This window comes from Oncorhynchus keta, chromosome 26 (assembly GCF_023373465.1).
Source record: "Oncorhynchus keta strain PuntledgeMale-10-30-2019 chromosome 26, Oket_V2, whole genome shotgun sequence".
Classification (NCBI taxonomy): Eukaryota; Metazoa; Chordata; class Actinopteri; order Salmoniformes; family Salmonidae; genus Oncorhynchus; species Oncorhynchus keta.
The window spans coordinates 30356845-30383138 of NC_068446.1; the positions used below are offsets into that span (position 1 = coordinate 30356845).

At 44.3% G+C, this 26294-nt stretch overlaps 1 protein-coding gene across 1 annotated transcript; it reads left to right on the forward strand.

Annotated features, from left to right (window-relative positions):
• Window positions 1-1895: 1895 nt before the first annotated feature.
• On the forward strand, window positions 1896-21647 carry LOC118359240 (cyclic AMP-responsive element-binding protein 3-like protein 3-B). Its single transcript, XM_035737647.1, has 10 exons — window positions 1896-2046; window positions 2585-2698; window positions 2866-3106; window positions 3416-3549; window positions 3852-3962; window positions 4074-4180; window positions 18591-18659; window positions 18756-18840; window positions 19342-19432; window positions 20021-21647. Exons 1-10 carry the CDS (start codon window positions 2026-2028, stop codon window positions 20338-20340), a joined length of 1293 nt encoding a protein of 430 aa, XP_035593540.1. The 5' UTR covers window positions 1896-2025; the 3' UTR covers window positions 20341-21647.
• Window positions 21648-26294: the final 4647 nt, after the last annotated feature.

The following is a 26294-nucleotide window of genomic DNA, read 5'->3' on the forward strand; positions in this document are numbered from 1 at the left end:
ACCATCATGGTTATTGGCAGTGATCTAATTGCAAATTGAAGACACAGCTCGCAGGACAGTGACAGACGAAAGGAAAGAGTGACAGATATTGTAAGTGATACAGTGAGTAAGGAGAGATAAAGGGTCAGGCTTTTTGGACATAATAGAAAATGAAGACGTTGACAGCTCACACGAGACGGAAGAGAAATAGTGTCTGATAGGAGAACAATTAAATGTAATCTGTTTTATGAGAAATATGAATAAATGGTGCATAGCTTCTCTACTGTATGTGCTTTATTAGCATATAGACGTTGGAGAAATAGCTCTGTCACTATCGAGATGTTCAGACGAATAGCCTTGCCAAAATAATCTACCATCAACTTTTTAATGACATTCATAAGGCCTTCTGATATATATTTTGAGAACAGAAACAGACAAATCAGTTTTGGAATTTGACAAAGCGAGATTTTAATAGATTGTCTTGCACATTAAAACACTGAGAGTGTCAGTTAATTCCTTTTTCTATTTTCCATGCAGAGCCACCATTCCAGTCTGGGATCTTTGCATATGTCTTTACTGCAACTAAAATGGAAACACGTTTGAATGTATTTTAGAAAAGAGGACACATCAAAATATCCCCATAGGTTGTTTGTTATTCATTTATGCCTATGCTGCAGTCCTAGGACTTAGTCATAAGCCCAACTGAATCCCAGTAATGACAACAGGTGGAGCCTTCCAAATGCACAACTTCCTGGAGATCTACATATTTTTTTTGGGGGGGGGGGTCATTTTGAGAGTTTTTTTTTCTGGTCAGACTTGAATGAATTGATCGATTTAAATCAGTTATTTGTATGAACAAATAATGATTAGGTTATTAAAGCAGTATTTCATTTTCATGGGGATTGTTTCAAATGGATACATCTTATCATATAGTGCATTGATTACTTTTATATGCTCAGAACTGTTTGCTAATGAAGGATGTTAGAGCCGATTTGGACATATTTGTATAAAAGACTGAACATACTGAAATATTAGGTACGTACCTTTATGATTTATATTTACCTGATTGAGATATATTAATTTGTTAGTGTAATTCAGTTTTTGGCCCCCTCTTGCCCATTCATTGTATTGTGGTAAGTGTGTTAGGATAAAGGCAGGAAATTGGGCCTTCGGGGGAGGGAGTCCTTGCTAGATGCGGGAACGGTATAGTTTTTTGAACATACATACAGACAGGTCATGTTATGTATTTTCCATATTAAGTATTCTATGCTTTAAGTTGATTGTATAATCATTTCTTTGTTAGATATAAGAAGAATAAAAAAAATTGTTGCACCATATCCCTGGATGTCATTGAATGTTTGGCCGTTTGGAAACCTTGAGTGTGGACTGTATGCGTACCAAACAACCCCGCTTCAGGCTTGGGCAGTGGCTATGGTAAAGAGGAAAGGAAGCCACTATAAGGATGTTCAATCAAGCTCTCATTGACAGGCCATAAAGAGCATCTCTATACCGTATGAATTAACTACCATAATATATGCCATTTAGCAGACGCTTTTATCCAAAGCGACTTACAGTCATGTGTGCATACATTCTACGTATGGGTGGTCCCGGGGATCAAACCCACTACCCTGGCGTTACAAGCGCCATGCTCTACCAACTGAGCTACAGAAGGACCACACATCACACAGAAACTGTGTCAAAGGGTACCCTCATTCCCTGTCAATCTGCTATCAAACACAACAAGAGGATAGGAAAGTATAAACTCTGATCTATTCATCCATGAAGGTTATTTTCTAGGCAGACAGACTTTCCTTAGTTGTCAGTCTTTCCCTGGCAATCAAATCTTTACAAACTGGCCAATGGGATGACAGCCCTGGGTGTGCTGTGTTGGAGTTTAAACTTTGGACCTCAGAACAAGAGCAGGGAGATACAGTAGAGACATGGTAATCTGGAACAGAGCTCCTTCACAACAAAGGAAACAGAACACTTAACTGGATTTGTCTTATTTTGGGGAGTTCTGTCCTGTGCCACCCTAGTGCTGAAATTATGGACCACTATTCAGACCAGGTAACAGGGCCCATGTCTTAGTTTCTGTGTTTTTAGTGTCTCCTGGTTAATTTGTTTAGTAATTTATGTTATTAGGGCAGCCAAGGTTATATGTATCATCAAACAAGTTCAGAGGAGGTAACACACTGTATCTACGTGCCAGTGAATGGGGGTGGGTGCTTGTGTAGCCTATAAAGGAATGTGGGTGCGTCGTGTAGCCTACAAAGGAATGTGGGTGCGTCGTGTAGCCTACAAAGGAATGTGGGTGCGTCGTGTAGCCTACAAAGGAATGTGGGTGCGCCGTGTAGCCTACAAAGGAATAGTCTTACACTTTTCTCCTTTCAAATGAATCAGAACTAGATCAACTTAATTTAACTCACGCATTGAAAGGCATAGTCAAATTGATATATTTTTTTAGATAGGAGTGCCATGAGATAATGGTAATAAAAAGCATCCTGGGTATTATTGCTTTTACAGCCATCCTGTAAGGCTCTTTGTATGTTGTCTCTCAGTTGTAAATGTAGAGCAACATGTCATTAAGTGTCCTGTTCTGTTCCAGGGTTGCGACGGGATTGAGCTGCTTGATTTGCTGTTTGATCAAAACAATGGCATCCTCCGTCACGAGGAGATGGGACACCATGACAACCATGCCTGGCCAATCCACGAGCCAAACGTGAGTGGAGTGAAATATCTAACTCTGTGATTTTTATCCTGCAGTGTTTTTAAAATGTCCCCTTACCTGTGTCTACTACGTGATTCTCATGTCTAGCCTGCCATTCTCAACCACTCTCTCCAGTTTGGCTGTACAATAATTATCACATTTGGTATGTCATTTGGCAGGTGTGTCCAGCAGAGCAACAAAACGAGGACTTCCTGAATGCCCTCCTGAGTGGCAGTGGCTCAGTGTCGGGGTCCCCCCTGTGGTCTCCCTCTCCTAGTGACAGTGGCATCAGTGAGGACCCGCACTCGGATCAGATGGACAGCCCCCAGCGCCCTGAGAGCCCTCCCATGGAGCCCCACTGCATCCCCCCTCAGCCACAAACCAAGGTCGTCCTGGATGCCAACTTCTCCATTGATATCAGTAAGACAAAGCTGGCACAAATTACTAAGCACAGAAAGTATAACAAAAACTTGGTTTAAAGTTTCATGGTAAAAAGAAGCAACAGAGGCAGTTACATTATTACGTCATGCGGAATATGTGATTAAGTATTGCAATTTGTTAATGTCAAACATTGGAACAGAAGTTCATCCTTTGAAAGCAACACAGTCTCTGTTCTTATGCTCTATGTATTCATTAGGCAAAGGCATACATTGTCTCAGTATCAACACATACACAGACAAATGATGGCACTTCTGTCTGGTCCCATCACGTCTCTCTGTGTGGTTACAGATGGCTGGGACTCAGACTTCTACCCAGGCAGCACTGGGGGGACAGAGTGTTCCTCTGATGCACACACAACCCAGCTGTCTTCTGGCTTCCCCCTCACTGTCAAGGACCTACTGCTCTCTGGCACATCTGATCCGGTGAGTGATGATGAAGGGTGTGTTTGTGTGCGCTTGGGGGGAGTGTGTCTGTAATTGTTTGTATATAGGTGAGTGAGTGTGTTGGAGTAGAGAGAAATGGGTTAGAGGGGTAAAGTCATTCTATAAAAATCAGGCAATGTAATTGGCATGAGCAATGCATGAAATGAGAGGGATCGAGGGCTATGCTGTCTGCCGTGTAACTCTGCACTCCCTCCATTCACTCTGAAAAACCCATTGCAGCTGGCCACTGGTTGTGATGCTGTACGTATGACTTACTGTATTAACATTTATCTCACTTCCAGCCCCCACAGCATTCCCAACAGTCCTTCCAAGAGTTGATTCTTAATGAAGATGAGAAAAAACTGCTGGCCAAGGAGGGGGTGACTCTGCCTAGCCAACTACCTCTCACAAAGGTCAAACTTTTTTGCACACTTTTCAACTTCACAGAACAACTTATGGCTCTTGAGTATTACCAAAGTGTGTAAACACGTTAAATATGTACTTCCTTTGTCTGTTTCTATTAGTATGAGGAGAGGATTCTGAAGAAAATTCGCAGAAAGATCCGGAATAAGCAGTCGGCTCAGGAGAGCAGGAAGAAGAAAAAGGAATATATTGATAGTTTGGAGAGCAGGTACTGGCAATACGCACTAAATAAATGGATAAGGCAGGGACTCACAGACCTCAATTCAAAGCAGACATGATCAATTCTGACTAGAACTGCCTTAAATCGATAAAGCACTTCTACAAACTAACAAGATATTTGGAACATATCACAGGGTGCTGAGCACAATAAGTTAAAATCAAAGGTCCAATGCAGCCATTTTTATCTCAATATCAAATCATTTATTGTGAGCGGACCAAGTAATTGGGCGTCACTCTAAAGCGGGAAGGTGGAATAAACGAGTCAGGAGTAGGTTTTCTTGATTTAACACAGTTCTCTATTGAGGGCATTTGGTCAACAAAAACATTTCAACATAATCAATGAAAATCTTCCAAGGAAAAAAACATACATCTTCTTCTCCAGATGAAACAGGAACACAATAGGATTATCTTTAAGCTACAACAAAAAGTCACGGGATTGTCACCGTCTTAGTGGTTCTTCCTGGATAGCTCCTCTCTCTCGGTGGCCATCCTCCAGAGATAGTTTCCCCCTCTCTGCTGGTTACATTTACATTTACATTTACATTTAAGTCATTTAGCAGACGCTCTTATCCAGAGCGACTTACAAATTGGTGCATTCACCTTATGACATCCAGTAGAATAGTCACTTTACAATAGTGCATCTAAATCTTAAAGGGGGGTGAGAAGGATTACTTATCCTATCCTAGGTATTCCTTAAAGAGGTGGGGTTTCAGGTGTCTCCGGAAGGTGGTGATTGACTCCGCTGTCCTGGCGTCGTGAGGGAGTTTGTTCCACCATTAGGGGGCCAGAGCAGCGAACAGTTTTGACTGGGCTGAGCGGGAACTGTACTTCCTCAGTGGTAGGGAGGCGAGCAGGCCAGAGGTGGATGAACGCAGTGCCCTTGTTTGGGTGTAGGGCCTGATCAGAGCCTGGAGGTACTGAGGTGCCGTTCCCCTCACAGCTCCGTAGGCAAGCACCATGGTCTTGTAGCGGATGCGAGCTTCAACTGGAAGCCAGTGGAGAGAGCGGAGGAGCGGGGTGACGTGAGAGAACTTGGGAAGGTTGAACACCAGACGGGCTGCGGCGTTCTGGATGAGTTGTAGGGGTTTAATGGCACAGGCAGGGAGCCCAGCCAACAGCGAGTTGCAGTAGTCCAGGTTCAATTCTCTCTCTTATAGGGAAGGAGAGTATGTCATTAGTACCGTCAGCTGTGCTTAATTGCCTCTGGTTACCTTGTCTCCCATGCCTTGTTGGGCTACTATCCATGAGCCCAGCCTGCCCTCTGGTGGTCCTTCCACATTATAGATAACAATTAAGTACCTTTCTGTGATTGTTTTCAATTACAATGGTAAAAAATACAAACATAACTTCTTAGCAAAGAGCAATTTCTGAGTGTGGAGGGGAAAACTAAAAACAAGCTGTTTTGGCAGAAAGATTCTTCAGGCTAGGGTCTATTTTTCTCCACTTCCTGTCTGACTGACATGCCCAAGTAAACTACCTGTTGCTCAGGCCCTGAAGCCAGGATATGCATATAATTGGTATCATTGGAAAGAACACACTCTGAAGTTTGTGGGAATGTTAAAATAATGTAGGAGACTATAACACGATACATATGGTAGGAGAAAATCCAAAGAAAAACCAACCTGATTTTTTGTTGTTGAGAGAGCCCATGCATTTACAATGGAAAGTATATGGGCATATCCAAATCCAACTCCCAGATTGCAATTCCTATGGCTTCCACTAGATGTCAACAGTCTTTGTTCAAGGTTTCAGGCTTGATTCTACCAAAATGACAAAGAATAATGAGTTTTAATTTGTGTATGCGCGTGCGACAAAGAGGATGCCCACCTGCTAATATCGGTTTCCTATTGAACATACTTCTTTCTGTATGAAATATTATAGTTTAATTACATTTTAGGGTATCTGAGGATTATTTAGAAAAGTGTTTTGACTTGCTTTAACAAAGTTTAGCAGTAGCTTTTTAGATTCATTTCTCTGCATGTTGAACGAGTGGATTACTCAAATCGATGGAGCCAACCAAACAGACTTTTTGGGATATAAAGAAGGATTTTATCAAACAAAATGACACCACATGTTTTAGCTGGGACCCTTTGGATGACAAATCAGAGGAAGATTGTCAAAAAGTAAGTGAATATTTAATCGCTATTTGTGAATTTATGAAACCTGTGCTGGTGGATAAATATTTTGATGTGGGGCGCCGTCCTCAAACAATCGCATGGCATGCTTTCGCTGTAAAGCCTATTGTAAATCGGACAGTGGAGTTAGATTAACAAGAATTTAAGCTTTTTACCGATATAAGACAGTTGTATGTACCTACATGTTTAATATCCATCATTTTTATGATTATTTATTTGAATTGCGTGCCCTCCAATTTTACCGGAAGTTAGCGGGACACCTAGCCCTAAGAAGTTCTAACTAATTTACCACCTTGCAGGTGAAAACTGCATCCCACCAAAACAGTCAGAAATTTAAGCCGATCTTTTCAAACAGTTCTTACACTAAAACAGTATTATCATAATTTTCACAATTTCACAGTATTATTACAACCTCATAGTGTGGAAATATATATAAAACACAGACAAATTACATTTTTGACTGCAATTGGCCTTTTTATACACTGCTCAAAAAAATAAAGGGAACACTAAAATAACACATCCTAGATCTGAATGAATTAAATATTCTTATTAAATACTTTTTTCTTTACATAGTCGAATGTGCTGACAACAAAATCACACAAAAATGATCAATGAAATCATATTTATCAACCCATGGAGGTCTGGATTTGGAGACACACTCAAAATTAAAGTGGAAAACCAAACTACAGGCTGAACCAACTTTGATGTAATGTCCTTAAAACAAGTCAAAATGAGGCTCAGTAGTGTGTGTGGCCTCCACGTGCCTGTATGACCTCCCTACAACGCCTGGGCATGCTCCTGATGAGGTGGCGGATGGTCTCCTGAGGGATCTCCTCCCAGACCTGGACTAAACCATCCGCCAACTCTTGGACAGTCTGTGGTGCAACGTGGCGTTGGTGGATAGAGCGAGACATGATGTCCCAGATGTGCTCAATTGGATTCAGGTCTGGTGAACGGGCGGGCCAGTCCATAGCATCAATGCCTTCCTCTTGCAGGAACTGCTGACACACTCCAGCCACATGAGGTCTAGCATTGTCTTGCATTAGGTGGAACCTAGGGCCAACCGCACCAGCATATGGTCTCACAAGTGGTCTGAGGATCTCATCTCGGTACCTAATGGCAGTCAGGCTACCTCTGGCGTGCACATGGAGGGCTGTGCGGCCCCCCAAAGAAATGCCACCTCACACCATGACTGACCCACCGCCAAACCGGTCATGCTGGAGGATGTTGCAGGCAGCAGAACGTTCTCCACGGCGTCTCCAGACTGTCACATCTGTCACATGTGCCCAGTGTGAACCTGCTTTCATCTGTGAAGAGCACAGGGCGCCAGTGGCGAATTTGCCAATCTTGGTGTTCTCTGGCAAATGCCAAACGTCCTGCACGGTGTTGGGCTGTAAGCACAACCCCCACCTGTGGATGTCGGGCCCTCATACCACCCTCATGGAGTCTGTTTCTGACCATTTGAGGAGACACATGCACATTTGTGGCCTGCTGGAGGTCATGTTGCAGGGCTCTGGCAGTGCTCCTCCTGCTCCTCCTTGCACAAAGGTGGAGGTAGCGGTCCTGCTTCTGGGTTGTTGCCCACCTACGGCCTCCTCCACGTCTCCTGATGTACTGACCTGTCTCCTGGTAGCGCCTCCATGCTCTGGACACTACGCTGACAGACACAGCAAACCTTCTTGCCACAGCTCGCATTGATGTGCCATCCTGGATGAGCTGCACTACCTGAACCACTTGTGTGCGTTGTCGACTCCGTCTCATGCTACCACTAGAGTGAAAGCACCGCCAGCATTCAAAAGTGACTAAAACATCAGCCAGGAAGCATAGGAACTGAGAAGTGGTCTGTGGTCCCCACCTGCAGAACCACTCCTTTATTGGGGGTGTCTTGCTTATTGCCTATAATTTCCACCTGTTGTCTATTCCATTTGCACAACAGCATGTGAAATTTATTGTCAATCAGTGTTGCTTCCTCAGTGGACAGTTTGATTTCACAGAAGTGTAATTGACTTGGCAAAAAACAACACAGAGTTACACATAGGATAAACAAAAGTACAGTCAATAACACAAAAGAAATGTCTATATACAGTGTGTGCAAATGGAGTAAGGAGGTAAGGCAGTAAATAGGCCATAGTAGCGAAGTAATTACAATTTAGCTAATTAACACTGAAGTGATGGATGTGCAGATGAAGATGTGCAAGGAGAAATACTAGTGTGCAAAAAAAACAAATGTGGGATGAGGTAGGTAGTTGGGTGGGCTATTTACAGATGGTCTATGTACAGCTGCAGCGATCGGTAAGCTGCTCAGATAGCTGATGCTTAAAGTTAGTGAGGGAGATATACGTCTCCAACTTCAGCGATTTTTGCAAATCGTTCCAGTCATTGGCAGCAGAGAACTGGAAGGGAAGGCGGCCAAAGTGTGTGTTGGCTTTGGGGATGACCAGTGAGATATATCTGATGGAGTGTGTGCTACGGGTGGGTGTTGTTATGGTGACCAGTGAGCTGAGATAAGTCAGAGCTTTACCTAGCAAAGACTTATAGATGGAGCCAGTGGGTCTGGCGACGAATATGTAGTGAGGGCCAACTGACGAGAGAATAAAGGTTGCAGTGGTGGGTGGTATATGGGGCTTTGGTGACAAAACAGATGGCACTGTGATAGACTGCATCCAGTTTGCTGAGTAAAGTGTTGGAGGCTATTTTTTATATTTTTTATTTTATTTTTATTTTTTTTACCCCTTTTTCTCCCCAATTTCGTGGTATCCAATTGTTGTAGTAGCTACTATCTTGTCTCATCGCTACAACTCCCGTACGGGCTCGGGAGAGACGAAGGTTGAAAGTCATGCGTCCTCCGATACACAACCCAACCAAGCCGCACTGCTTCTTAACACAGTGCGCATCCAACCCGGAAGCCAGCCGCACCAATGCGCCGGAGGAAACACCGTGCGCCTGGCTACCTTGGCTAGCGCACACTGCGCCCAGACCGCCACAGGAGTCGCTGGTGCGCGATGAGACAAGGACACCCCTACCGACCAAGCCCTCCTTAACCCGGGCGACGCTAGGCCAATTGTGCGTCGCCCCACGGACCTCCCGGTTGCGGCCGGTTACGACAGAGCCTGGGCGCAAACTCAGGGACTCTGATGGCACAGCTGGCGCTGCAGTACAGTGCCCTTAACCACTGCGCCACCCGGGAGGCCTGAGGCTATTTTGTAAATGACATCGCCGAAGTCGAGGATCAGTAGAATAGTCAGTTTTACAAGGGTATGTTTGGCAGCGTGAGTGAAGGAGGCTTCTGTTACGAAATAGGAAGCCGATTCTAGATTTAATTTTGGATTGGAGATGCTTAATATGAGTCTGGAAGGAGAGTTTACAGTCTAGCCAGACACCTAGGTATTTGTAGTTGTCCACATATTCTAAGTCAGAACCGTCCAGAGCAGTGATGCTAGTCAGGCGGGCGGGTGCGTGCAGCAATCGGTTGAAGAGCATGCACTTAGTTTTACTAGAGTTTTAGAGCAGTTGGAGGCCACGGAAGGAGTGCTGTATGACATTGAAGCTTGTTTGGAGGTTTGTTAACACAGTGTCCAAAGAAGGGCCAGATGTATACAGAATGGTGCCGTCTGCGTAGAGGTGATCAAGGAATCACCCGCAGCAAGAGCAACATCATTGATATATACAGAGAAAAGAGTCGGCCTGAAAATTGAACCCTGTGGTGCCCCCATAGAGACTGCCAGAGTTCTGGACAACAGGCCCTCCACTTTGACACACAGAACTTTATCTGAGAAATAGTTGGTGTACCAGGCGAGGCAGTCATTTGAGAACCCAAGGCTGTTGAGTCTGCCAATAAGAATACGGTGATTGACATAGTTGAAAGCCTTGGCCAGGTTGATGAAGATGGCTGCACAGTATTGTCTTTTATCGGTGGCGGTTATGATATCGTTTAGTACCTTGAGCTTGGCTGAGGTGCACCTGTGACCAGCTGAGAAACCGGATTGGACAGAGGAGAAGGTACAGTGGGATTCTAAATGGTCAGACATCTGATGGATATAGGTCTGTAACAGTTTGGGTCTAGTGTCTCCCCCTTTGAAGAGGGGGATGACCGCGGCAGCTTTCCAATCTTCAGGAATCTCTGATGATACGAAAGGGAGGTTCAACAGACAGTAATAGGGGTTGCAACAATGGCGGCAGATAAGTTTAGAAAGAGAGGGTCCAGATTGTCTAGCCCAGCTGATTTGTACGGGTCCAGGTTTTGCAGCTCTTTCAGAACATCTGCTATCTGGATTTGGGTGAAGGAGAAGCTGGGGAGGCTTGGGCAAGTAGCTGTGGGGGGGGTGCAGAGCTGTTGGCCAGGGTTGGGGTAGCCAGGAGGAAAGCATGGCCAGCCGTAGAGAGATGCTTGTTGAAATTCTTGATTATCGTGGATTTATCAGTGGTGACAGTGTTTCCTAGCCTCAGTGCAGAGGGCAGCTGGGAGGAGGTGCTCTTGTTCTCCATGGACTTTACAGTGTCCCATAACTTTTTGGAAAAATCTAGCCTTTGCTTTCCTAACTGACTGTGTGTATTGGTTCCTGACTTCCCTGAAAAGTTGCATATCGCGGGGACGATTCGATGCTAGTGCAGTACGCCACAGGATGTTTTTGTGCTGGTCGAGGGAAGTCAGGTCTGGAGTGCACCAAGGGCTATATCTATTCTTAGTTCTACATTTTTTGAAAGGGGCATGCTTATTTAATAAGATGGAGAGGAAATTACTTTTAAAGAACAACCAGGCATCCTCAACTTACGGGATGAGGTCAATATCCTTCCAGGATACCCGGGCCAGGTCGATTAGAAAGGCCTGCTTGCAGAAGTGTTTTAGGGAGCGTTTGCCAGTGATGAGGGGACTAGACCCATAATGAATGCAGGGAATGAGGCAGTGATTGCTGAGATCCTAATTGAAAACAGCAGTGGTGTATTTGGAGGGCAAGTTGGTCAGGATAATATCCTTGAGGGTGCCCATGTTTACGGATTTATGGTTGTACCTGGTGGGTTCCTTGATAATTTGTGTGAGATTGAGGGCATCTTGCTTAGATTGTATGGAGGACGGGGTGTTAAGCATATCCCAGTTTAGGTCACCTAACAGAACGAACTCTGAAGATAGATTGGGGGCAATCAATTCACATAGGGTGTCTAGGGCACAGCTGGGAGCTGAGGGGGTCTATAACAGGTGGCAACAGTGAGAGACATATTTATGGAGAGATTCATTTTAAAAATTAGAAGCTCAAACCGTTTGGGCATAGACCTGAAAAGTATAACAGAACTGCAGTAGATTGCAACTCCTCCCCCTTTGGCAGTTCTATCTTGATGGAAAATGTTGTAGCTGGGAAGGAAATCTCAGAATTTTTGGTGGCCTTCCTAAGCCAGGATTCTGACAAGGCAAGGACATCAGGTTTGGCGGAGTGTGCTAAAACAGTGAGTAAAACAATCTTAGGGAGGAGGCTTCTGATGTTAACATGCATGAAACCAAGGCTTTTACGGTTACAGAAGTCAACAAATGAGAGCGCCTGGGGACACACAGGGCCTGGGTTAACCTCTACATCACCCGAGGAACAGAGGAGGAGTAGGATGAGTGTACGGCTAAAGGCTATCAAAACTGGTCGTCTACTGCGTTGGGGACAGAGAATAAAAGGAGCAGATTTCTGGGCGTGGTAGAATAGATTCAGGGCATAATGTACAGTGGAGTTAAACCTCGGCATTGAGTGACGATAAGAGAGGTTGCATCTCTGGAGGCACTAGTTATGCTAGGTGAGGTCACCCCATGTGTGGGAGATAGGACAAAAGAGGTATCTGAGGCATGTTGAGTGGGGCTAGGGGCTCTGCAGTAAAATAAAACAATGATGACTACCCTAAACAACAGTATACAAGGCATATTGACATTAGAGAGATACATAAAGCAAGGCATAAAGCAATCGCAGTTGTTGATTGGGAAAGCTAGCTAAGACAACGGGTAAGACAGCAACAGCTAATCAGCTAAGACAACAACAGGTAAAATGGTGATGAATGGGCAGAGAAGGTCAGTTAACTACACACAGGGCCTGAGTTCGAGGCTGGGGCAGACAGATAAACAAAACAAACAAAATGGAGTCCCGTGATTAATGAGCAGTCCAGCAGGCATCCGCTATGTAGCCAGGTGATCATAGGGTCCAGTGAACAGCAATAGATGAAACAGGGAAGTCATTTCTATGCTGGCAAGCAGGAGACAATGCGTTCATAAAGTTAGCAGGTCGGGGCGAGCAGAAGCGTCTTCATCGACGTCCGACAAAGGCCGGTTGAGGGCACATCGGATGGAATTACGTCGGCAGACCAATCACGATGGATCTGAGGGGCTCCGTGTCGACAAGGGGTCCTGGCCAATTGACAAAAGAGGTAATGTAGCTGGAGTAATATTGTTTGCTAGCCGGGAGATGCGCCTGTCTCAAGGCTAACTGGTGCTAGCTTCGGGTCAAGGGCATTAGCCACTATAGACACTTGGTAGCAGCTAGCTCGTTGCAATGATTCGATGCAAAGGTCCAGAGCTTATGGCAGGAATCCGGCGATGAATCTAGTCGTGTTAGTGAAGAGTCAGCTGTGTAGCCGAGGGATCGTAGGGCCCACTGAGCTGGCCGGGAGATGGGCCTGGTTCAAAGGCTAGCTTCGGGGCTGGGCCACTCGGTAGCAGCTAGCTAGCTGCGAGGATCTGTAATAATGATCCAGTAATCTGGAGCAATGGTGTAGAAAAGCAGTCTTGATATGCTCTGGGTTGATATCTTGCTGTGTAGACTGGCGTTGTGCAGACTGACGGGCCGACGGGCCGCCCCCAGGTGGTGAGGGTAGGTAACAACATCTCCACCCTGCTGATCCTCAACACTGGGGCCCCACAGGGGTGCATTCTGAGCCCTCTCCTGTACTCCCTGTTCACCCACGACTGTGTGGCCACGCACGCCTCCAACTCAATCATCAAGTTTGCGGACGACACGACAGTGGTAGGCTTGATTACCAACAACAACGAGATGGCCAACAGGGAGGAGGTGAGGGCCCTCGGAGTGTGGTGTCAGGAAAATAACAGGGATAGGGAGCACCCCCCTATCCACATCGATGGGACAGTAGTGGAGAGGGTAGTACGTTTTAAGTTCCTCAGCTTACACATCACAGACAAACTGAATTGGTCCACCCACACAGACAGCATCGTGAAGAAGGCGCAGCAGCGCCTCTTCAACCTCAGGAGGCTGAAGAAATTTGGCTTGTCACCATGAACACTCACAAACTTCTACAGATGCACAATCGAGAGCATCCTGTCGGGCTGTATCACCGTCTGGTACGACAACTGTAAGGTTCTCCAGAGGGTAGTGAGGTCTGCACAATGCATCACCGGGGGCAAACTACCTGCCCTCCAGGACACCTACACCACCCGATGTCACAGGAAGGCCATAAAGATCATCAAGGACAACAACTACCCGAGCCACTGCCTGTTAACCCCGCTATCATCCAGAAGGCGAGGTCAGTACAGGTGCATCAAAGCTGGGACCGAGAGACTGAAAAACAGCTTCTATCTCAAGGCCATCAGACTGTTAAACAGCCACCACTAACATTGAGTGGCTGCTGCCAACACACTGACTCAACTCCAGCCACTTTAATAATGGAAATTTATGTAAAATATATCACTAGCCACTTTAAACAATGCTACTGAATATAATGTTTACATACCCTACATTATTCATCTCATATGTATATGTATATACTGTACTCTATCATCTACTGCATCTTTATGTAATACATGTATCACTAGCCACTTTAAACTATGCCACTTTATTTACATACCCTACATTACTCATCTTATATGTACAGTATATACTGTACTCGATACCATCTACTGCATCTTGCCTATGCTGTTCTGTACCATCACTCATTCATATATCTTTATGTACATATTCTTTATCCCTTTACACTTGTGTGTATAAGGTAGTAGTTTTGGAATTGTTAGGTTAGATTACTTGTTGGTTATTACTGCATTGTCGGAACTAGAAGCACAAGCATTTCGCTACACTCGCATTAACATCTGCTAACCATGTGTATGTGACAAATAAATTTGATTTGATTTTCCAGGGTAAAAGCGACTGGTGTCTGAGGTAAAAGCCGCTAGCAGTGGCTAACAATGACTAAATAGCTATTAGCTAATTAGCTGGTTAGCATCTGATGGCTAGCTTCTGATGGAGTTTCTAGCTATAAGGTCAAATAGCGGATCCGTATCACATTGGGTAAGACGTGTTGCCGGAAGGTATTTTTAATTTAAAAATGGAAAAAGAAACAGTGTGTGAAAGCTCAGACACACTGGTAGGATTGTCAAACATTTGTCGGCATAGCCGGAAAGTAGAGCATTGCAGTAGTCTTACCTAGAAGTGACAAAAGCATGGATTAATTTTTCTGCATCATTTTTGGGCAGAAAGTTTCTGATTTTTGCAATGTTACGTAAATGGAAAAAAGCTGTCCTTGAAATGGTCTTGATATGTTCTTCAAAAGAGAGATCAGGGTCCAGAGTAACGCCGAGGTCCTTCACAGTTTTATTTGAGATGACTGTACAACCATTAAGATGAATTGTCAGATTCAACAGAAGATCTCTTTGTTTCTTGCGACCTAGAACAAGCATCTCTGTTTTGTCCGAATTTAAAAGTAGAACGTTTGCAGCCATCCACTTCCTTATGTCTGAAACACATGCTTCTAGCAAGGGCAATTTTGGGGCTTCACCATGTTTCATTGAAATGTACAGCTGCGTGTCATCCGCATAGCAGTGAAAGTTAACATTATGTTTTCGAATGACATCCCCAAGAGGTTAAATATATAGTGAAAACAATAGTGGTCCTAAAACGGAACCTTGAGGAACATCGAAATTTACAGTTGATTTGTCAGAGGACAAACCATTCACAGAGACAAACTGATATCTTTCCGACAGATAAGATCTAAACCAGGCCAGAACTTGTCCGTGTAGACCAATTTGGGTTTCCAATCTCTCCAAAAGAATGTGGTGATCGATGGTATCAAAAGCAGCACTAAGGTCTAGGAGCACGAGGACAGATGCAGAGCCTCGGTCCGATGCCATTAAAATGTCATTTACCACCTTCACAAGTGCCGTCTCAGTGCTATGATGGGGTCTAAAACCAGACTGAAGCATTTCGTATACATTGTTTGTCTTCAGGAAGGCAGTGAGTTGCTGCGCAACAGCCTTTTCTAAAATTTTTGAGAGGAATGGAAGATTCGATATAGGCCGATAGTTTTTTTATATATTCTGGGTCAAGGTTTGGCTTTTTCAAGAGAGGCTTTATTACTGCCACTTTTAGTGAGTTTGGTACACATCCGGTGGATAGAGAGCCGTTTATTATGTTCAACATAGGAGGGCCAAGCACAGGAAGCAGCTCTTTCAGTAGTTTAGTTGGAATAGGGTCCAGTATGCAGCTTGAAGGTTTAGAGGCCATGATTATTTTCATCATTGTGTCGAGAGATATAGTACTAAAACACTAGAGTGTCTCTCTTGATCCTAGGTCCTGGCAGAGTTGTGCAGTCTCAGGACAACTGAGCATTGAAGGAATACGCATATTTAAAGAGGAGTCCGTAATTTGCTTTCTAATAATCATTATCTTTTCCTCAAAGAAGTTCATGAATTCAATTAAGTTAGAAAAATAGGATGATCGAGCAGCAGTAAGGGCTTTTCAGTACTGCATGGTACTGTCTTTCCAAGCTCGTCGGAAGACTTCCAGTTTGGTGTGGCGCCATTTCCGTTCCAATTTTCTGGAAGCTTGCTTCAGAGCTCGGGTATTTTCTGTGTACCAGGGAGCTAGTTTCTTATGAGAAATGTTTTTAGTTTTTAGGGGTGCAACTGCATCTAGGGTATTGCGCAAGGTTAAATTGAGTTCCTCAGTTAGGTGGTTAACTGATTTTTGTCCTCTGGCGTCCTTGGGTAGACAGAGGGAATCTGGAAGGACATCAAGGAATCTTTGTGTTGTCTGTGAATTTATAGCACGACTTTTGATGTTCCTTGGTTGGGGTCTGAGCAGATTATTTGTTGCAATTGCAAACGTAATAAAATGGTGGTCCGATAGTCCAGGATTATGAGAAAAAACATTAAGATCCACAACATTTATTCCATGGGACAAAACTAGGTCCAGAGTATGACTGTGACAGTGAGTGGGTCCATAGACATGTTGGACAAAACCCACTGAGTCGATGATGGCTCCGAAAGCCTTTTGGAGTGGGTCTGTGGACTTTTCCATGTGAATATTAAAGTCACCAAAGATTAGAATATTATCTGCTATGACTACAAGGTCCGATAGGAATTCAGGGAACTCAATGAGGAACGCTGTGTATGGCCCAGGAGGCCTGTAAACAGTAGCTATAAAAAGTGATTGAGTAGGCTGCATACATTTCATGATTAGAAGCTCAAAAGACGAAAACATATATTTTTTTTGTAAATTGAAATTTGCTATCGTAAATGTTAGCAACACCTCCGCCTTTGCGGGATGCACGGGGGATATGGTCACTAGTGTAGCCAGGAGGTGAGGTCTCATTTAACACAGTAAATTCATCAGGCTTAAGCCATGTTTCAGTGAGGTCAATCACATCAAGATTATGATCAGTGATTAGTTCATTGACTATAATTGCCTTTGAAGTAAGGGATCTAACATTAAGTAGCCCTATTTTGAGATGTGAGGTATCATGATCTCTTTCAATAATGACAGGAATGGAGGTGGTCTTTATCCTAGTGAGATTGCTAAGGCGAACACCGCCATGTTTAGGTTTGCCCAACCTAGGTCGAGGCACAGACACGGTCTCAATGGTGATAGCTGAGCTGACTACACTGACTGTGCTAGTGGTAGACTCCACTATGCTGGCAGGCTGGCTAACAGCCTGCTGCCTGGCCTGCACCCTATTTCATTGTGGAGCTAGAGGAGTTAGAGCCCTGTCTATGTTGGTAGATAAGATGAGAGCACACTCCTCAGCAGGTCAGGCTTGGTCCTGTTTGTGGGTGAGTCCCAGAAAGAGGACCAATTATCTACAAATTCTATCTTTTGGGGAGGGCAGAAAACAGTTTTCAACCAGCGATTGAGTTGTGAGACTCTGCTGTAGAGCTCATCACTCCCCCTAACTGGGAGGGGGCCAGAGACAATTACTTGATGCCGACACATCTTTCTAGCTGATTTACACGCAGAAGCTATGTTGCGCTTGGTGATCTCTGACTGCTTCATCCTAACATCGTTGGTGCCGACGTGGATAAAAATATCTCTATACTCTCTACACTCGCCAGTTTTAGCTTTAGCCAGCACCATCTTCAGATTAGCCTTAACGTCGGTAGCCCTGCCCCCTGGTAAACAGTGTATGATCGCTGGATGATTAGTTTTAAGTCTAATACTGCTGGTAATGGAGTCGCCAATGACTAGAGTTTTCAATTTGTCAGAGCTAATGGTGGGAAGCTTCGGCGTCTCAGACCCCGTAACGGGAGGAGTAGAGACCAGAGAAGACTTGGCCTCTGACTCCGACTCGCTGCTTAATGGGGAAAACCGGTTGAAAGTTTCTGTCGGCTGAATGAGCGACACCGGTTGAGCATTCCTACAGCATTTCCTTCCAGAAACCGTGAGAAAGTTGTCCGGCTGTGCGGACTGTGCCAGGGGATTTATACTACTATCTGTACTTACTGGTGGCACAGACGCTGTTTCATCCTTTCCTACACTGAAATTACCCTTGCCTAACGATTGCGTCTGAAGCTGGGCTTGTAGCACAGCTATCCTCGCCGTAAGGCGATCGTTCTCCTGTATATTATGAGTACAGCGACTGCAATTAGAAGGCATCATGTTAATGTTACTACTTAGCTTCGGCTGTTGGAGGTCCTGACGTACCGTGTCCAGATAAAGCGTCCGGAGTGAAAAAGTTGAGGGAAAAAACAAAAATATAAACAGTAATTAAAAAGTAAAAACCGTAAAGTTGTCAGGTAGCAAAATAGTTTGGCAACAAAACGCACAGCAACTCGTAAACGAGTCTGTTTCTGATGTGTTTCTGCTTAAGTTGCGTGGCACAGAGAAACTTCACAGGGCCCACTGCTGTCAGAAATGTGTAATTCAGTATACTTGACTGTCACATTATGATCTAATTCTAAAAAAGGGTTTTTCAGTGTGGTAGTTAGAGTGACAGCTAACTAGTATGTTTGTTGGACTGATCAAGCAGCAGCAGCTCGTCAGTCACATCTGGGAAATTCCCTTGTTGTTTGTCTTCCAGGATGGCTGCCTGCAACACACACAACCAGGAGCTACAGAGGAAAGTGTTCCAGCTGGAGAAATGCAATACGTGAGGGACCTCCACACTAATCTGCTCTCCCTGCTCTGTTTCTGCCTCCGTACACCCGGTCGCAACATTTGCTAATTGAACCTTTGTGTCTCCCAGGTCTCTGATGGGGCAGCTGCACAGGCTGCAGACTCTGGTCATGGGCGGTTCCAAAAAGACCGCCCAGACTGGGACTTGTGTCCTGGTAAGGAGAAGTGTCACTTTAAGAAACAGTTTTACTAGATCAGGCCAAACACCATGTGAAATTAGAGAGAGACCGACAGGTGGAGTGAGAGAAAGATGTATGCCAGATATACAGATGTAAATACAGACACAGATACACTCCAGAGAGGCAAACCATTGATTCCCTTGTCTACAACATAATTGGACAGAACAAAAATCACACCACATCAGTGCAAGCAGTAATTAGACTTGTAAATCCACTATGAATATGAATGAGTTTGTATCTCTTCTAATGGCTTTCGGAAAAGGCAAACATTTTAATTATAAGGATAGTGTGTTCAAGCCTTGTGACTTTGATGCCCATGTACTGGGATGAGCTGAAGAGTTCTCAACAACAGTTAGTGAAAAAGTGAGTCTTCCACTCTGGAACTCCACCGGGGAGTGGAAGCTCTCCCTAATGGCTAAACCGTATTAACTTTGGCAAAGAGCAAATCGTGATTTTTACCCTTCTCTTTTTCCCCAGGTACTGCTCCTGTCCTTCTCCATCATCCTCTTCCCCAGCCTGAACCCTTTTGCCAAGGTCAGCCAAGGAGGGGACTTCAGCCCAGTGAGGGGTGAGTCAGCCTCCTGCACTGTCTGGCCAAACCTCGCCCTGCCACCCCATACCCCCTGCCTCAAATCACAGCTGGAGAGCTGAATAGACTAGAGCTCCTCTCACTCCTACTGCCAGATGCTGCTACGACGCCACTGTTAAAACAACTCTGCAGAGCAAGGCAGCCCACCAATTCACATCAAAGAGCTGAGCTGGCAACCCTCAGCACAGAAACCATGTATTATTGAGCACTCTTCTCATCAGCCTGTCTGACTGTAAAATTCCTCTCAACAGTTGGAGGAACTGTTGGATAAAATATGAAATGGACTTCAAAGATATCTAATGGTCTCATCAATGGTTTAAGATTGTGAATTACTTAAATGTAATTTGTCATCTTTACCGACTGTTTGTTAGCTCTATGAATATAATAAATTCCTAGTTGTCTTTAGGTAATTGTACAACTGAAGACCAAGGTACAAGATTGTTGAGGGTGGCTTACAGTTAACGACTTAAAGTTGAACTGGGGATGTATGTACTGTCACACATACATCAACATTTAATGACTGGAATACATACTCACCTGTAATCTGTGTCCCTCTCGCCCCTGCAGTCCAGTCACGGTCCCTGCACAACCTCCAGTCGTCCAGAGTGCTACATGTGATTGACCAGCTGTACCAAACTGCAGACGACAAGGCCAAGCCTCCAGACAACCATGTCCTGGGAGACCAGGGTGTGGATGCGATTATGTCTCTGCTGGGAAAACTGGGCACTGGTCACGGCAGCCAAGGACTGCCTGACCCTATGTCTCAGAATAATAGCATGGATGAGCAAGTCCATTTCCAGGGAGACCCCATTACTGGCCATATAGCTACAGTGACTTGGAATCCACACCGCAGAGCCACACTACGCCCACATGCTGATGACATGTGATTTGGAGAGAGTATTCCCAGCAGGATTTCTCTGTTCTGCTCCCATCTCCAGACACTTCATTTCATGAAACAGAGTAGCACACGCCTAAGGCTCTGGTTTACACTATGAGTTGGGGAAGAATAAATACATTATTTTGCCTGTTATATTATATACTGTGTGTGTGTGTGTGTGTGTGTGTGTGTGTATATCCTTTTTTTTCTTGTTTGTTATTCTGTTTTGTATTGTTTTAAATGCGGAAGACACATTTCAGTTGCACAACTGACTAGGTATCCCCCTTTCCCTTATTTGACCAAGTTGACTTGAATGACTTGTGTGTGTGTGTGTGTGTGCATGTCTGCAGATGCACACCCCAACAATTGTTTGTGTCAATCGTTATCTGCCGTGGTGCCTCTCATCTCTCAGCCTTTAATCATGGGGAGAGTAGCTCAGCGACCAGCATTTTTAATCAGCTTCTCTGTGACCCACTTTGATTGTTCATCTTCCACCAGCATAGTGGGATATGACCCGTGGTAGGAGAACTCTAAGTCAGACCCTGAGAGAGGGACAAAAAAAGGACACAGTCAAAGAGATGTCCTTGTTTTCACTTGTTTAAAGGGCCAATCCAGGATTGAAGCATACATTTTTGGACTTTTAACATTAACATTACCATTGATTATTTCAGAATTGAATTGATAAATGCTTCACGAGATTATTTCAACTCTCTTAACGCATCAGGACCCAAAATATAAGCTTGTTTTACATCATTCAAACACTGTGTAGATTCTCATGGATGGTCAGTCCATGCATCAATAGCTCCTTGCATCAATAGTTCTGTCTATGAATTGGTGAGTGGTTACATTACTCCAGCCCTATCCCTCAGCTGTTTACCAAAACAAGTGGCAAATCCCAGATTGCCCCTTTAATCCTGCAAATTGCTTTTCTGTTTTAAAGTGCATTGCTGAACCAGATAAACACAGTGCTTGTATTAAACTCCATGAACAGCTATTGAGTGGTTAAAACTTTATTTTTGCTTATTTATTTTTGAATGAGAGTCACATGGGTAAATGAAACCAAACCAAACATGATTAATAACTCCTTTCACTTTGGTGGAGTGGAGTAAAATTTAATTTCCTCCATCAGGAAAGGGACAACAGAAAGAAAAGTTCCATTTGTGATTTCATGCCAAGTTGTGGTTCTGTTCACTTCTGTTTGAGGTGTATGGTATGATTCAACAAATATTATAGATGCAAAAATGTATATAAGATAGCTAGTTAATCACTGAATGGACGGTCCGAGATATGCAATAAAGAGATTAAAGTCTACAGGTTTATCGAACTTCACAGGTGCGCTCATCTTGGTGTTTGATAGGATTAACCTGTGCCGTGGCCTTAGTGTCTATGTGATGTTACAGCTTGACTATCCTCTGTCTACTGACATAATGCTTTACAAAATGTCAATATCTGGCCATCTGTGCTATACTATAGGCTGTGCAAATGCTAAACACTAGTTACTGGCTCTCTCTTCCCGGAAGTTCCTACCTTGGGATCTGACATGACACATGTCCTAATTAGCTTTCGACAGGATAATAACATCCATTTTAGTTTCATTCATTTGAATTGATACATTTGACAATAGCATACTGACTCTGCAAGGCTCACTAGAAGGCGGACTCAGAAAAAAAGTGACTATTACTGTGCCATAATATTCAGATCCAAGAACAGCACATTAAAGCAATGCCAACCCCACTGTGAATCACTACGACCTGTGTCTAACCCAGGCAGCAGCACACAAGATAGACACCATGCTTTACTGACCGTCTCTAGGCCACACGCCACTCTAGGTCACACACCACTCTAGGTCACACACCAGTGTAGATCACACCACACAACTGGCATTTCTCCAGTACTGTAAAAAGAAACATTCTAGGAAGGAAGCGATCAGCGCCATTGTTAATCATAATGTGTTTGGGAAACCCCGTTCCAGACGACTTTTATCATGGAAGATTTGAATATGTTTGATTGCTCTGTATCCCCCCATTGGAATACTCATTATTTACAATTAATTTATTAGTTTCTCATAGACAAGCTCTCTTCTGACCCTGTTGCTTCGGCTTCAACCATGCTGTGCCGGAAAGATGGTCCTAATTTTACTTTGGCTGCCTTTAACAGTCTAGATCCTCTTAAGGTTTCTTCCTATAGCCAGGAGTTTGTTTAAACTGTTACAAACACAATGGTTACTTCACTGAATAGATTATTGATAAAATATTGGATATTTAACAGTCTACTGCATGGGTGTCAAACTCTGGCCCGTGAGACAATACCAAATTACTACTAGAGCTGGCCCGCCGGTATTATACAGCGCATTCACCACTAATACTACGAATCCCATAATGCTCTGCTGTTTTCGCGCGCCAATCAGGACAGGACCCAGAAACGCTCTCTCCTCTGTGACAGTAGTCATAGCAACATAGACGCTACAACTGTCAGCGAGCTAACCCTTCCCAAAAATGGCGAAAAGAAAGGCAGAAAACAGGAGCTTTCTGGACAAGTGGGAGGCAGAATATCTGTTTACATATGTAAAAGACAAACCTGTTTGTCTTGTTTGTGGAGTCAACGTGGCTGTAAGTAAGGAGTACAACATTAGACGACACTATGAAACGAAACACCATGACAAATACAAGGACCTGGACATGACTCAAAGGAGCCAGAAAGTAGAGGAGATGAAAAGAAGTTTAGTTTCACAACAGAATATGTTTAAAAAAGCCACATCACAAAGCGAGGCTGCTGTAAAGGCTAGTTATATAGTGGCAGCAGAGATCGCAAAATCAGCCCGGCCCTTTAATGAGGGAGAGTTCATGAAAAAGTGCATGATGAAGGTTTGTGACCTCGTATGCCCAGAGAAAAAACAAGCATTTTCAAACGTGAGCCTGAGCAGGAACACAGTAGCTGATCCCACATGTGATCTTGCCACCAATCTGTATGACCAGCTGATGGAAAAGGGAAAAGATTTTGTTGCGTTCTCCCTCGCTGTGGATGAGAGCTGCGATGCATCTGATACTGCTCAGCTGTCAGTCTTCATCTGTGGAGTGGACTCAAATCTGTGTGTTACGGAGGAGCTATTAGGATTCAAATCAATGCATGGCACAACCACAGGAAAGGAAATCTTTGAGGAGGTTTCCAAATGTGTAACTGAAATAAAGCTGCCGTGGGATAAACTCGTTGGATTAACGACAGATGGTGCGCCAGCGATGTGCGGTAAAAAGAGTGGACTGGTGGGCATGGTTCGGGAGAAGATGCGGGAAGAGAACTGTGCAGGTGAGCTAACTGTTTACCACTGCATCATACATCAGGAAGCACTGTGTGCCAAAGCCCTAAAGATGGAACATGTTATGACCACAGTAACACAGGTAGTTAACTTTATAAGAGCCAAAGGTCTAAATCACCGCCAGTTTAAATCTTTTCTGGAGGAGTGTGGTTCGGAATATGCAGACGTGCCGTAACACAGAGGTGAGATGGCTAAGCAGAGGAAAAGTACTGAACAGATGTTTCGAGCTGCGTGAGGAAATATGTCAATTCCTGGAAACCAAAGGGAAGGATACAGCAGAGCTCCGGGAGCAAAAGTTCCTGTGTGAGCTGGCCTTTCTCTGTGACATCTCAAGCCATCTCGATGCGCTGAACCTGCAGCTTCAGGGGCGGGGCGCATCATCACAGACATGTACGCTGCAGTGAGGGCCTTCAAAACTAAACTGTGCCTGTGGGAGAATCAGATGCTGCAAGGAAACCCTTGCCATTTTCCCTGCTGCCAATCCATAAAAGCGCAGATCTCTACCGCTGTGTTCCCATGCGCACAGTTTGCTGAAAAACTCAGTGTTCTCGCCGCTGAGTTTAGCCGGCGATTTGCCGACTTCGATGCCCAGAAATGCAAGTTTGAACTGCTTAGTAATCCCTTCGCAGTTGATGTGGAAAATGCACCAACCAACATCCAAATGGAGCTGATTGAACTCCAGTGCAACGACACGCTGAAGTCAAAGTATGATGCTGTGGGCACCGCACAGTTTCCACGGTTCATCCCTGACACAATGCCTCAGCTCCGCACCCAAGCTGCTCAGATGCTCTCCATGTTCGGCAGCACTTATCTATGCGAGCAACTTTTCTCCTCGATGAAGATGACCAAAACAACTCACAGGAGACGTCTGACTGATGAACATCTTCGCTCGATACTGAGGATTTCTTCAGCTCAGAGCTTGAGCCCAGACATTGATGAACTAGCATCCAAGAAGAGATGCCAGGTATCTGGCTTGGGCACATCAGATTAGACCAGTGTGCAATAATTAACATTTTCTTTATGCACTTTTTCTTGCTACAAGGCATGGGCTTGAATGGTTGATTGATTTATTATAATTTTATTTGTAAAATTATTAGCCAGTGGAAAAAGTTGATTTTGGTATTTAAATTAGAAGGCTGCAAATAGAAAAGAGGCATACAATTTTTATTTAAATTTTATTTATTTAATAAATGAATGCCATTGATGTGTTTTTTCATTTGAAATTCGATTTTGCATGTCTCCACTATTAAATTATATATTGTATGGTAATAAGCGATGCTTGTTCCATATTCAATGTTAAAGCAAAACTTGTTTGGGTCCATATTAAAAGGTTCATTTGTTCAATGTTGGCCCGTGACTTTGTTCAGGTTTTACATTTTGGCCCACTGGGTATTTGAGTTTGACACCCCTGGTCTATTGGTTGTCATCGGTTGTATATCTATCAGCTTTTAGTTGAAAAAATGTAAATGAAATCCCTTATTTATTCTCAGAATGAATCCATAGTTTCACTCATGATGACCACTTTCATCTCTACCTTCTGAAACATCCTGGTCTCAGAGCATTGCGTATTATTCTGTACGTAAATCTGAGACACTCCATTTAGTATAATACAATATGTTACGTTTCTTATGGTATGTATTAATTTGTGGATGTCCATCATCCATTTCGTACGATATGTTACGAATTTGCTAAACGTACAATATGCTACAAATGAGCAAAACATACAATATGTTAAGAATATGCTAAATGAATGATTTGTTATGAATTGCAATTTGTTGTGGATAACATTAGCTAAGTGGCTAACATTAGCTAGGCTAGGGGTTAGGGTTAAGTTTAGGAGTTAGTTTAAAGGGTTAGGGTTAGATACAAGGGTTAAGGTTAGCATTAGGGGAAGGGTTAGATAACTTGTTAAGTAGTTGCAAAGTAGCTAAAAAGTAGTAAGTAGTTGAAAAGTTGATAATTAGCTCAAATGCTATAGTTGGCCGTGATGAACAGGGCTCCGGGCAGCCGAGCGGCCGAGCGGAAATGGAGGAAAACTCGCCTCCCTGCGGACCTGGCATCCTTTCACTCCCTCCTCTCTACATTTTCCTCCTCTGTCTCTGCTGCTAAAGCCACTTTCTACCATTCTAAATTCCAAGCATCTGCCTCTAACCCTAGGAAGCTCTTTGCCACCTTCTCCTCCCTCCTGAATCCTCCCCCCTCCTCCCTCTCTGCAGATGACTTCGTCAACCATTTTGAAAAGAAGGTCGACGACATCCGATCCTCGTTTGCTAAGTCAAACGACACCGCTGATTCTGCTCACACTGCCCCATGCTCTGACCTCTTTCTCCCCTCTCTCTCCAGATGAAATCTCGCGTCTTGTGACGGCCGGCCGCCCAACAACCTGCCCGCTTGACCCTATCCCCTCCTCTCTTCTCCAGACCATTTCCGGAGACCTTCTCCCTTACCTCACCTCGCTCATCAACTCATCCCTGACCGCTGGCTACGTCCCTCCCGTCTTCAAGAGAGCGAGAGTTGCACCCCTTCTGAAAAAACCTACACTCGATCCCTCCGATGTCAACAACTACAGACCAGTATCCCTTCTCTCTTTTCTCTCCAAAACTCTTGAGCGTGCCGTCCTTGGCCAGCTCTACCGCTATCTCTCTCAGAAT